The sequence below is a fragment of the Macaca nemestrina genome, chromosome 5 (assembly GCF_043159975.1).
Source record: "Macaca nemestrina isolate mMacNem1 chromosome 5, mMacNem.hap1, whole genome shotgun sequence".
In the NCBI taxonomy this organism is placed as follows: Eukaryota; Metazoa; Chordata; class Mammalia; order Primates; family Cercopithecidae; genus Macaca; species Macaca nemestrina.
In genome coordinates, this window is record NC_092129.1 from 13,624,101 (window position 1) to 13,637,374 (window position 13,274).

Here is a 13,274-nt window from a genome sequence, read left to right on the forward strand (position 1 = left end):
TGCAGAGAAAATATTGTTTTGGTTATTAATGGTGTCATTCAAATTAATTATCTATATATGGCACAAATTTTATTATTTTAGGGCAAAAGGCTAAATGATCTGCCAGGCAGTGAACATGTTTTGAGCTAAACATATGATTAGATAAAGCCCTCTTGGTGACATTGATGGCCTTGCTGAATCAGGAGCAAGATGCTGGGCTAAAACTCCAGAGTGCAGAGCTGGGTGGGTTTGCCTTCTGACTAGCTGCAGAACCAGCATCAGAAAGGACCTTCAAATCCATCAAGGCCAACTTCCCATCTACTGCCTCGATCTCCTGTAACATTCCAGACAAGGTCTTGTTTAGCTTAGACCTTGGTGATGGGGTTCTGTGTAAAATTTTAAAAGACTACATCGTAAGAACCGTTGAAGAAGAAAAAATCAGCAAAAACTAAAGCTATATGGGACTAAGAAGTTTTTCACAATTTCTCTCTGCCTATTTATTGGCAAATACTGGCAAATGAAAGTTTTCCAGACTGTCATCTTAATTTTAATCTTTGTGTCAAAAGCTCTTACAAAATAATATACAAAAATATATAAGCTTAAATGTTACTGTATTAAGTTTTTTTAAAAGAGTACAAACAAATATATACAGTACGAATGTGACTATATTTAGGAGGGAAAAAAATCTAGCACCCTTTGTACAGGGTAAAAAAAGAAAAGAAATACTAATAGCAAGTGTGATTATACATAGTGGCACTATTATGAGTGATTTTTTAACTTCTCTTACTTTAATTTGCCAAATTTACTTTAAATAGAATAAACTACTGTTTTTAACATAAGAAGAAAACTACCCTACCACAAGAACCTACTTTGTGCCAAGACTCTTTTTTGTTTTCTTTCTTAAAGACAAGATCTCGCTCTGTCACCCAGGGCTAGAGTACAGTGGCAAGATCACAGCTCACTGCAGTCTCAAACTTCTGGGCTCAAGTGATCCTTCTGCCTCAGCCTCCCGAGGAGCTTAGGACCACAGGCATGCACTGCCACACCTGGCTGATGTCTTGAAAATGTTTTATAGAAATGAGGTCTCGCAGGCTGGGCGCGGTGGCTCAAGCCTGTAATCCCAGCACTTTGGGAGGCCGAGACGGGCGGATCACGAGGTCAGGAGATCGAGACCATCCTGGCTAACATGGTGAAACCCCGTCTCTACTAAAAAATACAAAAAACTAGCCGGGCGAGGTGGCGGGCGCCCTGTAGTCCCAGCTACTCAGGAGGCTGAGGCAGGAGAATAGTGTAAACCCGGGAGGTGGAGCTTGCAGTGAGCTGAGATCCGGCCACTGCACTCCAGCCTGGGCGACAGAGCGAGACTCTGTCTCAAAAAAAAAAAAAAAAAAAAAAAAAGAAATGGGGTCTCGCTATGATGCCCAGGCTAGTCTCAGACTCCTAGCCTCAAGCAGTTCTCCCACTTTGGCCTCCCAAAGTGCTGGGATTACAGGTGTGAGTCATGCACCCGGCCAGAGACTCTTCTTGACACTGGGAATACAAGTGAATAAACTAGCTCCTGCCTCTGGGGTTGCCACTGTAGCAGGGCAGACAGACAGCAAACACAGCAGATACCAAAGGAGATAATGAGAACTAAGGGAGAAAAATAAAGCAGAGCAAAGGAAAGGGAGAGTAACAGGGAATTTTAAAAATAAGATAGTCTACACCCCTTGCATAAATGTAAGATTTTATTATCTTTTTATGTCTTAAAGTCATAATTTTACAGTTAACAATGGAGAAGCCATACAAATTTGCTCTGAGTGTAAATTGACATTACAGCAGGCCTGGAAATTGTGGTTGTCTTTTTTCTTTTCTTTGTTTTCTTTTTTATTTTTTCTTCTTGTTGTTTTAATGAAAACTCTGATACAAGGGGTTTTTGTTTTGTTTTGTTTTCGTTTGCCACTTTTTACTAAAAATGTAAGATTTGGTGGGGGAAAGGAAAGTGAGTTTTATTCATTTTTTTCCATGAAGTTTTATTAAGTATGGAACTCATCCTACATATTACATATAGAAAGAGTAATAAATGGTGGTTTTGACCTCAAGGACTCACAATCTAGTAGAAGATAGTCAGCCGATTCAAATATATTCCCAAATATTAGGAATAATATATATTTCCATCAATATAGAAATGTTCTTCTGTTTTCTTAAGCCCTCTTATTTTCTGGGGGTTTTAAACAATGTTATTTTAAATACCTAATCATTAAACATGTATTAAGGTTCCCATTTCCTATTTTCCTCCTGGGAACAGAAGGAATCTCCATTCCGCCATGTGTTACAGTTTCTGAAGCTTCCATAACAGTGTTTCCCAGACTTCAGTGTGCACATGCATCCCCTGGGGGTCTTGTAAAATGCAGATTCTGAGGCAGTACTGCCGGGTGGGGCCTGAGATTCTGCATTCCTAATGCATGCCCAGGTGATGCCGAGGTGGTTCTGTGACCTCTCTGAGGCACGCACTCCTCAAGTGCAAAATGGGAATGACAACACCGAATTTGCAGGGTTGCTCTGGAATAACTTTTGTAAGTGGCCTCTTGCAGGAGGGCATGCAGAAGCTGTACCACAGGCAGTGCTCGCCTCCTGGGACCGCTCCAGCTGGGGGCTGACCGTGGCCATCTTGGTGTCTTGTGCAGTGAGCAGCACAGTGCCTGGTACACATCAGGCGCCCAGTAAATATTTGTGGATCAAACACAGAACAAATAACAAATATGCCTGACAGATTCCATTATGTTTTTTTAAGTAACTGAAAACTCATTAATAAATATTATTAAAAATAACTTTAGGCTGGGCGTGGTGGCTCACACCTGTAATCCCAGCACTTTGGGAGGCCAAGGTGGGTGGATCACTTGAGGTCAGGAGTTCGAGACCAGCCTGGCCCACATGGCAAAACCCCATCTTTACTAAAAATACAAAAATTAGCCGGGCATGGTGGCACATGCCTGTAATCCCAGCCACTTGGGAGGCTGGGGCAGGAGAATCACTTGAGCCTGGGAACCGGAGGTTGCAGTGAGCCCAGATCATGCCATTGCACACTAAGCTGGGGGAGAAGAGCGAAACTCCGTCTCAAAAAATAAATAAAATAACTTAAAAGATAGTTTTTAATAATAAACTAATCACCTATATGTCATCCTTTTCACGCAGAAATAATTTTTTGTTCAGGTGACTTTATTCCTACAAACACATTTTTACACTTTTGCGATGAGGGCACATAGTATTTCCATCTAACAGTAGGTTATAAATGTTTCCCTCTTTAAACATAGTGTTCACAGTTACGCTTTTTTGTGACTGCTTAATGTGAATAGTATTGATGTCCCACAGTTTATTAAACTATTCCCTAATATTGGATATTTAGGGTGTTTTTTATTTTTCTTTTTTACTACTTTAAATACACAGCTAATTTAGACCATTTGATTCAGTCAGTCATCCTATACTTTGCTTTTTAAAAAAAAAAAAAAAAAAACCCAACTATATTTCCTTATCACCCTGTGTTTAGTTTACTTAGATCTTTTTGTATGATTTAGAAGACAATTTTATTTTCTTTTTTCTTTCTTTTTTTTTTTGAGACAGATTCTCGCTCTGTCACCCAGGCTGGTGTGCAGTGGTGCGATCTCGGCTTACTGCAACCTCCGCCTCCCGGTTTCAAGTGATTCTCCTACCTCAGCCTCCTGAGTAGCTGGGATTACAGGCGCGTGCCACCACACCTGGCTAATTTTTGTAGTTTTAGTAGAGATGGGGTTTCACCATATTGGTCAGGCTGGTCTTGAACTCCTGACCTCGTGATCCACTTGCCTCAGCCTCCCAAAGTGCCAGAATTACAGACGTGAACCACTGCATCCAGCCTAGAAGGTAATTTTCAAATTTAGATGTTACTTGTGATTATCTCAAAGCATTCCAGAAATAGACCTTAAAAAGAAATATATGTGTATTATCAAATTAAACAGTATTAAGTTTTCTTTTATACAAATGATAAAACCAAAAGCTTCCCCCTTTCTTTTCTTTCCTTCGTCTCTACTGTGTATTCTTTTCTAAATTAATGTGAAATTTTGGTATTCTTCTTTCTCTACTTTTGTGTTTTAATGCAATTACTCTAATTAAATGTATTAGCAGTATACTGCACCCCTTTCTTCCTCATATACTCCTTTAAAAGTAACTAATAATCACACATATAAATATGAGACTTGGCTGGGCGTGTTAGCTCACACTTGTAATCTCAACACTGGGAGGCTGAGGTGAGAGGATTGTTTGACCTGCTAGTTTGAGACCAGCCTGGGCAACATCTCTACCAAAAAAAGTTGAAAAAATTAGCCAGGCACGGTGGCACATGCCTATAGTCCCAGCTGCTCTGGCGGCAGAGGCAAGAGGATTGATTGAGCCCACGAGGTCAAGGCAGCAGTGAGCTGTGATGGCGGCATCACGGCACTCCAGCCTGGGTGAAAGAGCAAGACCCTGTCTCTGAAAAAAAGAAAAGAAAGAGAGACTTTATGAAGTAAGAAATAAGTAAGGAGAACAGATTGGAGGTTCCTCAAGAAACTAAAAATAGAGCTGCTGTATGATCCGGCAACCCCACTGCTAGGTATATACTCAGAAGAAAGGAAATCAATATATCGAAGAGATATCTGCACTTCTATGTTTATTCCACACTGTTCACAGTCGCCAAGATCTGTCATTAAAATGTTTATTCTAAAGATCATTTATATTGTATTTACTATAATTGAGTTAATTAGATACCACAGTTAGCAAATATGTGGTCTAAATTTTTCAAAGTTGATTTCTTTAGAACTTTTCTTCATGTTTAAAAATACTCTTGCTGCACTTTAAAAAGAGATGTTTGTGGTTTATTTTTTTTAAAATACAGCATGTCTTTATTTCCTTCTGCAATAGAGATGTGTTTCTTTCTCTGCAGCTTAAAGTGAGTAGAAAGAATCTTCTTAATGTCTGCAAACTTATATTTAAAATTAGCAGGAATGAGAAGAATGATTCTTTGATTCAAAATGACAGCATTCTGGGTGAGTGTCATTCAGTGCTACTATTGAGCAAATGTACTTGAGTAAAAATTAGATATCTGGAGAGAAAATGTGTAATCAATGATAGCAGGAATATTTTGTTTTCTAGAAACATGCAGAAGTTTTGCAATGCTCATTTTTACTTTGTCCTTCTCTGTTTTCCACATTCAGTTGAATGTATCCTGTGGTAGTTTGCTCTTTTCTTTCAACACCTGTAGTAACATTGTGTGATTTACAAAGTGTTCCCCATTTAAGAATTCATTTCCTGGACTTGGATTTAATATATAGAAAAATGCATGTAATAGTATTTGACATAATTGAAAATTTTAGTCTTTAATATACTAGGAATGACTGAAAGTTGAAAGACAGCTATAACTGTTATAGAAACCTGACATCACAATGTTTCAAATTTGTAGGTAAGGAAGTTTTATTACACCTTGTCTAGCTCATGCCTAATTTTTGTTGTACTTCTAAAAAATTAAGATACCTAGTTACCTAAATGGAAATGTTTTTATGAATTAATATTGCTGATACAAGAAGAGAAGATACAAAGTATCTTCCATGCAGCAACATGGAAAATATTTTGAGTTCTCTTTTTGCAACATAGGATAAATTATCTTTTCATCTTTCTTTGCCCCTGGCAGACAGGGACAAAACGAGTACTGAAAGAAATGTCTAATGTTGAATCAACTAAAGAATTGTAGACTGAAGACAATCATCTCAAATTATTACATGGGCATTAATATAATTAAATGTGAGATATGCATTATTAACCTTATTGGATTTGCCTGGATTACTCGTAAAACCAAGTAGTGGTATGTTATTGAATAAATGTTCTTAAGTTGTCTTGGGAAAAGGATAGGTGTTGTATTCAAGTTATCTTTTTCTAGGGTGATTGAGATTTTTTTAAGCTACTGTCATGGATTTCCCACTAATAATATAGAAACAAATATATTCTTAAAGACTTATTGAAATTTAACTCTTAAATTTGTTAAATTATTAGTATTCTATGACTCAAAATTTTTGTAAGAAATAATAAAGGCCAATAAATAATTAGTAAGAGGCAAGGAATGACATTAATTAAAATAATACTTTCTCTTATTTATTAATAATCCCATCCTTTTGCTGAAATTACTATTACAGAGATTTGTCTTAACTAAAAGTAAGCTTTTCTCTTTATACGATATAACTCTTAACAAGCACTTGAATGTAGATTTTGGTAAACATATTTTACAAAGTGTATTTTATGTTCACACACAACTTATTTAATATATTTATCTCCCGCTGTTATACTCAGACATTTATAATAATTCATCTCTTTGACAGAATCATTGTTGGAGGTACTAAGAAGTGAAGACCTGGAAACTAACATGGAAGCTTTTTTATACTGTATGGGGTCTATAAAGTTCATTTCTGGAAATCCAGGATTTCTTAATGAAATGATCAGCAAAGGTGCTGTGGAAATACTGATAAATTTGATAAACCAAATAAATGAGAACACCGAGAAATGTGGTACATGTTTGCCTAATTCGGGCCACTTGCTAGTCCAGGTAAGTATTTTACTTGAAAAGATTAGATGTGTAAAATTAGTTTTCACATTGCCTAATGCCAGTTTTAAAAGAATGGCATGCAAGAGGCCCCTATAGCCAGGTGTGGGTGCCCAGCCTCCAAGGGCAGCAGCCACAGCCCACCTCCACCCCATGAGGACCTGGTGCCTGTTGTCCTGGACGGGCTATTCCATGGCTATTACCAGAGCAGCTCTCCACACAGCATGCACTTTCACTGCCCTGCAGAGAAAGCAGGCCTGGAAGAAGGGAAAAGTTGTACCTCTCTGCAAAACAATTGCATGTTGGAGTCAAATTTTAGCAGGCTGTTTAGTGTTGAAGATGGGCCTGGCCCGGAGATGATTTATGATGATTGGTAGCTAATGTCATTACTCTTGTATCTTCAGTAAGAAACCGAAGGTAATGGGATTGAGTGGACAGTCATTGAGGTGGGTATGTAGATACCAGGCAGCCCCGAGACTGTAGGAATGCAGGGAACAAAACTGGATGCACTGAATATAAACAGAGCAGGTAGACCAGTTTTGTTATGTGTTAGGGTTTTATTGCTTACGTTGTAGCAGATTAAATTTCATAGTTAAATTATTTTCACTGGAGCTGATCTGGCTTGGATACTCTTTTTTAGATGAGATTTTATCTTTAATAGCATTTGTATGTCAAATAATGGCATCTTTGATGTAATAATTCATAGGATTTGAAATGTGCTTGTCAGTTAATGAGGACTGAGCACTCAGAGCACTCTAAGCTATTAGGAAACTGTTAAAAATTAGATTTAGGCCCTGTCTTCAAGGTGCTTAAAGTATTTGGATGATTATTAATTTTGGACTTTGTGGTCTGTCTCCATTTTGAAGAAGATTGTGAAAACCTCTTTGAGTCATAAATGTGCACAGTTTTTCTGTGTGCCCTGTTTTGGCTAGGAAGACTTCAGAAACATTTTCCATGCTCCCAGTGTTATTGAATCATTCAATTTTTTTCCCTCAATGAAAATAGTAACTTCTGATTATAGACTAATTATATTTCCTGTTAAAATGCTGAAAAGTATAAGAAAGAATATAAAAATCACCTGCAATGGTTTCACCCTCAGATAACACCTCCAGCATTTTGGTGGTCATTTATATACATGTACATAATTTAATAGAATTCTCACTTTTTTTTTTTTTTTTTTTTTTGAGACAGAGTTTTGCTCTTGTTGCCCAGGCTGGAGTGCAATGGCATGATCTCGGCTCACCGCAACCTCCACCTCCCAGGCTCAAGCGAATCTCCTGCCTCAGCCTCCCTAGTAGCTGGGATTACAGGCATGTGCCACCATGCCCGGCTAATTTTGTATTTTTAGTAGAGAGGGTTTCTCCATGTTGGTCAGGCTGGTCTCGAACTCCTGACCTCAGGTGATCCGCCCGCCTTGGCCTCCCAAAGTGCTGGGATTACAGGCATGAGCCACCATGCCCGGCGAATTCTCACTTTTTAAATAACCTGTTCCTTTTAATAGTCACTTTTGTTTGTTTTCTATCATTCTCTTCCCTCCCTGTTTCTCCTTAACATTGTTCACACTGATGTGTTCAGCACCTTTTAATACACACACAGGATTTAACAAATGGAATATTCTATGCCCTTCTCTCTCCTCATTTAACAATATGTAGTAAAAATCCCTTGAGTTAACCCTAAAAACTTATTTAATTTTTCTTAACAACTGCATAATATTCTGTCATTAGGGTATATCTCAAATTCTCAACCATTCCCATATTGAGATATTCACTCTGTTTTAAATTTTTATGTAACAGCTTATGGGATTCTTGTCTAGTTAATCTCTTTCCAACCCCATCTTATACACATATAAATGTTTGCTGTTTGCATCAACTATGTCACGGGGTGTGTGTGTGTGTGTGTGTGTGTGTGTGTGTGCGCGCGCGCACGCGCGTGCATGTGTGCACAGTTGAGTGTTACTGTTACCAAAAATATATCAAATCAAGAAAGGGGACCTCTGGTGTGCACATACAGTATATTGCTGCCTGTGTTACTCTTTTATTTCCGTTTTCCCTGGATTCAGCATCCTCAGGTGCAACCTGATTCAACAGGTCAGATCCCCTCTCCTTTCCTGACATTTGTGTCCCCTACCTCTAGGGGGCACTGTAGAAGTTCCTCCTCACTGCCCACCACCACTTGCCACCACCTGATGGCAGTGGGCTCTGTCATTGTCTCCAAAGCCTTCCTTGAAACCAGCCTAAGGCCTGGCATGTGTGGCCCATACCCCTGTCTAGCAGGAGAAAATGGAGCCCATTATGGCATCCACCTGAACTTACTCCAGCTGTGGTCACCAAATGCCATTTGTATCAACTGTATCACTGTGTGTTTACAGATTTGGGGAGGAAGGAGACATTGTTTTAGTCTTTATCATTTGCAGAATTCCCTGAATGGGACACTTCCTCATATTTAATGAAAACAAAAACTGTTTTGTATCATATGAATGATAAAATGTAAACAACAAGACTTCACTCCAAGAGCAGATGAAAGTCTCTGCTTTTTTTTTTTTTGAGATGGAGTCTTGCTCTGCCCAGGCTGGAGTGCAGTGGCGCAGTCTCAGCTCACTGCGAGCTCCACCTTCCGGGTTTCACACCATTCTCCTGCCTCAGCCCCCAAGGAGCTGGGACTACAGGTGCCCACCACCACACCTGGCTAATTTTTTGTATTTTTAGTAGAGACGGGGTTTCACCGTGTTAGCCAGGATGGTCTCGATCTCCTGACCTCGTGATCTGCCCGCCTCGGCCTCCCGAAGTGCTGGCATTACAGGCGTGAACCACTGCGCACGGCCGAAAGCCTCTGCTTTTGTGAATGTGTAACACTGACTGACTTTTCACCAGCTGGTTCATGTGCAAATTCAGCCAGACAGATCTGGCCACAAGCAGAAGTGTCTGTTTACACCAGCTTTGAGAACCTGGTAACTCCAGCTCAGGAGGCTTTTTTTTTAAATTTTTTTAAATTTTTGAGACAAAAAGCCTGTCACCCAGGCTGGAATGCAATGGTGTGACCTCGGCTCACTGCAACCTCCACCTCCCAGGCTCAAGCGGTCCTCCTGCCTCAGCCTTCTGAATAGCTGGGATTACAGGGGCCTGCCACCACACCCGGCTAATTTTTTTTTTTTTTTTTTTTTTTGTATTTTTAGTAGAGACAGGGTTTCACCATGCTGGCCAGGCTAGTCTCAAATTCCTGACCTCAGGTGATCTGCCCACCTTGGCCTCCCAAAGTGCTGGGATTATAGGTGTGAGTTACTGTGCCTGGCCAGGAGGCATTTTTAAAAGCGGCTTTTTTCAATTGAAAAGATAAATTTACTTATGGCTCTAGTAAGAATAAAATAATGTCTGCCAGCCAGAGAGAACAGGACGAGGGCAAAAAAGATACAAGCAGGCCACATCTAGTGGCGTGACTGCTTTTCTTCTACAACTTTCAACCCCAAGAACCTCAGTAGCTTCGGAACACTTTCTGGGGACCTCATATTACAAAACTTCGCTTGCTTTAACATCTGGCACAGCGTTAGAGTCATCTTGTTTTCCAAAAGCAGTTCCATTGGACTCATGGAAAGAGTGGAAAACATCTTCCAAAGCTGGACGTTGAAGATTGTGCAGGATTTGGGAAACTAGAATAAAGGGAAAAGGATGTTGAACACTCAAGTGGGAAATAAATAAGGTGTGTTTGGGAGGTACTGAAGAGGTAGGGCTGTCTAGAGTAGAGATTCTGTGTGGGCATCTTGGAAGGTGAGATTCAGAAGGTACAGCCAATGAGTCTCGGATACCAGCTGCCAAGAGTGGACTTGGGGCAATAAGGAGCAGTTGGAGGTGAGTGCATAGGGGGACGAGATGAGATCAGAGTGGCAGAAAGATGAATGTGCACAAAATGTGAAACTGATAAAGACCCAATAGCTGAAAAGTGATGGGAGGAGAACGTATCCGTGGTACATGACAGATTGGAGGGCTAAGATCTCAAACACAGCAGCCCCAGTTAACAGGCATTGCTGCAGTTAGATTTTAGACTGATTAGAGTGGAGATAAAGGAATGGGTATGAAGGAAAAGCTCCTCCAAAGCACATGGACTAATGTTGCTTAGAGGAAAAAAAAAGAACCACAGTGTTGAACTTCGGAAGGTCTTCTTTGTGTTGTTTCTTACATATATGTATCTGTATGGCTGTATGCATTAATATATGTTTATCACCTGGTGGCTGAAATCAAGAGACACTCATTGCACAAGTTTTGTGGTGTGGCTGCTCTGTGCCAGGCATGTTCTGGGTGGTAAGACAGGAGAGCTGCCAGTAGGCACCTACTTTTTGATGATCCCTGTATCCAGATAATAGTATTCCAATGCTTATTCTTCTGCAAAATTATGGTACTTCCACATGGCCAACATTGCACTCAGTTCTGCATGTCAGACATGTAATAGCATTTTGAGAAGGACAAGATACTCAGAGAAACTGGGTGCTGCCACCTGTGCATCAAGTCAGAGTGTGAATAGTCCCAGGCTGGCAGAACTGGAGATGCGAGTTTGTCTGTAAAGTCATAAGAGGAAAGCAGGTTAAACTGTGCATGTTCACTGAACTCCAGAACCCTAGAATTTAGGGGGAGCTCCCTGGAACTTGGAAAAAGAGAAATATAGGCCAACTAACAAGCAAGGCCCCTAAATGCCAGTAGTAAATTGCACCACCAAGGAGGTGGCACAGATGGAAAGAGGAGCTTGTCAGTGTTGCTCTAGAATGGATTATCATGAGGTGTTAGGTTCATCTGTGGCCTTGGAAAAGCAGCCGTTGAGCAGACATGACACAGGAGCCGAGGGAAACTCCTGGAGTCACCTCCATCTGAAAGTCTATTTTGGTCTCCCTTGTGCCCTTTCCTGGAGAACAGAGAAGAGTCTTCTATGTCACAATCACAACCAAGCCCAAATTCTCCCAGTGTCTCCTTTGTCCTCTGTGTCTTGAGAACATCATGTACAAAGCTGCTTTGCTGTAATTGAAGGAAATCTCAATGTACTTATGTTAACAGCTAGGTCATTTATAGGTGGACAATGTAACTATTAAAGCTCAGATTGACGTGAACTTTCATGCCTGTTTTTTGGATTCACTTGTACTTCCAATCTGTTTTTTCTTTACAGCCTGACCCACTTGATTTTGAATTCAATCCTTAGAGAAATGTATTCTTTCCCTGCTTTAGATATACTATTTTTGAAGTTAAAACTGTTCTGCAGCACCCCAGGTAACATGGTTTGCTTTTCCTCTCCGCAGCCCCCACCCCCGCTTCTCTGGCCCCTAAGCCTGCAGACACCTCCCTAGCGGCTCCCACAAATCCAGATCCTCTCCCCCTTGCTCAGTACCATACCACTGTCATGTTCTTCCTTTTTCTAAATGGAAGTTTCTCAGGAAGGTCGGTCCTCCCACCTCATCAGTCCTTTCCTTCCTTCACTCGGTTCCTTCCTTTTGTTTTTAGGGTTTAGGGTATAGGAAAGTGTATTGAACAAAGAGAGCTGACTCAGACAATCTGAGCCTGGATAGTTCAGAAAATGATAAATGATAGTATCATGAATAGAAATTAGAGAGTTATAGACAGGAATGGATTTGGTGAGAGGAGGAAAGAAAATTATGGGAAGAAAATTATGTAATTAGCTTTATTTTTATTTTTTAATTTTTATTTTATTTTTTTTTTTGAGATAGAGTCTCACTCTGTTGCCCAGGCTCGAGTGCAGTGGCGCAATCTCGGCCTACTGCAACCTCTGCCTCTCAAGTTCAAGTGATTCTCCTGTCTCTGCCTCCAGAGTAGCTAAGCTTACAGGCAAGTGCCACCATACCTGATTACATTTTGTATTTTTAGTACAAAACTAAAATTGTTTAGTAGGTCTCTAGTAGAAACAGGGTTTCACCATATTGGCCAGACTGGTCTCGAACTCCTGACCTCAAGGGATTCACCTGCCTCAGCCTCCCAAAGTGCTGGGATTACAGGTGTGAGCTACTGCTCCTGGCTGAAATTAGCTTTAATATAAAACTTTCAGATGCCAACAGAATAGCCATGCAGGCCTGTCGAGTAGGAAGTAGGAGGTATGAGCTGAGGCTTAGAAGAGAAGGTAAGACCAAAAATACAAATTTAGGGTCATCTACATGGAGGTGATGGTTGAAGGCAGAAAAGACAATGAAATTACCCAAGGAGAGAGTAGAGAAAGAGCAGAGGGACTGACGACAGATGGTGTGAAATGCCCTCATTTGTGGAATGGAAAGAGAAAAGGAAGTGACCAGGAAATGAAGGGCAATGTACAAGAGTAGAGATTTGCTCCGAAAGGATGGGTCAGCTTTGGCAAATGCTGCAGAGAACGTGTAGGGGAAGAGGAATCCCGCCACTTCGGAACAGTGTGAATAGGCGAGCGAGGGGTGTGCGGGGGCCATCTCCTAGGACAACAGTGTGCTCTCTTGCTCTCTTTCAATCATATAATTCTTTATCTCTGTATTTTTAAATTAAAAGGTGTTTTGATATACTTGTTTTTGTTTTGTTTTGTTTTTTAAATTTCTGAGCCCTAGAGTGAGCTCCCCACTTTGGCTGAGCTGAGCTCAATCCTGTATTCAGTGTTTGCCATCAGGAACCCTGATGGTTCATTCAACCCTGGACTGTGTTGGGGCAGGCCCAGTGCCACCGCCCTGCATGGTCCAGTGAGGAGAGCACCGCACTGGAGCCCC

General features: G+C 40.6%; 1 protein-coding gene across 8 annotated transcripts in view; it reads left to right on the top strand.

The window, feature by feature from the left end:
• LOC105492044 (armadillo repeat containing 2) overlaps window positions 1-13,274 on the top strand; it is a 161,954-nt gene that overhangs the window by 59,225 nt on the left and 89,455 nt on the right. For all 8 annotated transcript variants that reach the window (XM_011758886.3, XM_011758883.2, XM_011758887.2 and 5 more), the window contains 2 exons: window positions 4,916-5,018; window positions 6,342-6,565. In XM_011758886.3, the coding sequence (XP_011757188.2) occupies window positions 4,916-5,018; window positions 6,342-6,565 (327 nt within the window). The remainder of the gene's footprint in view (window positions 1-4,915; window positions 5,019-6,341; window positions 6,566-13,274) is intronic.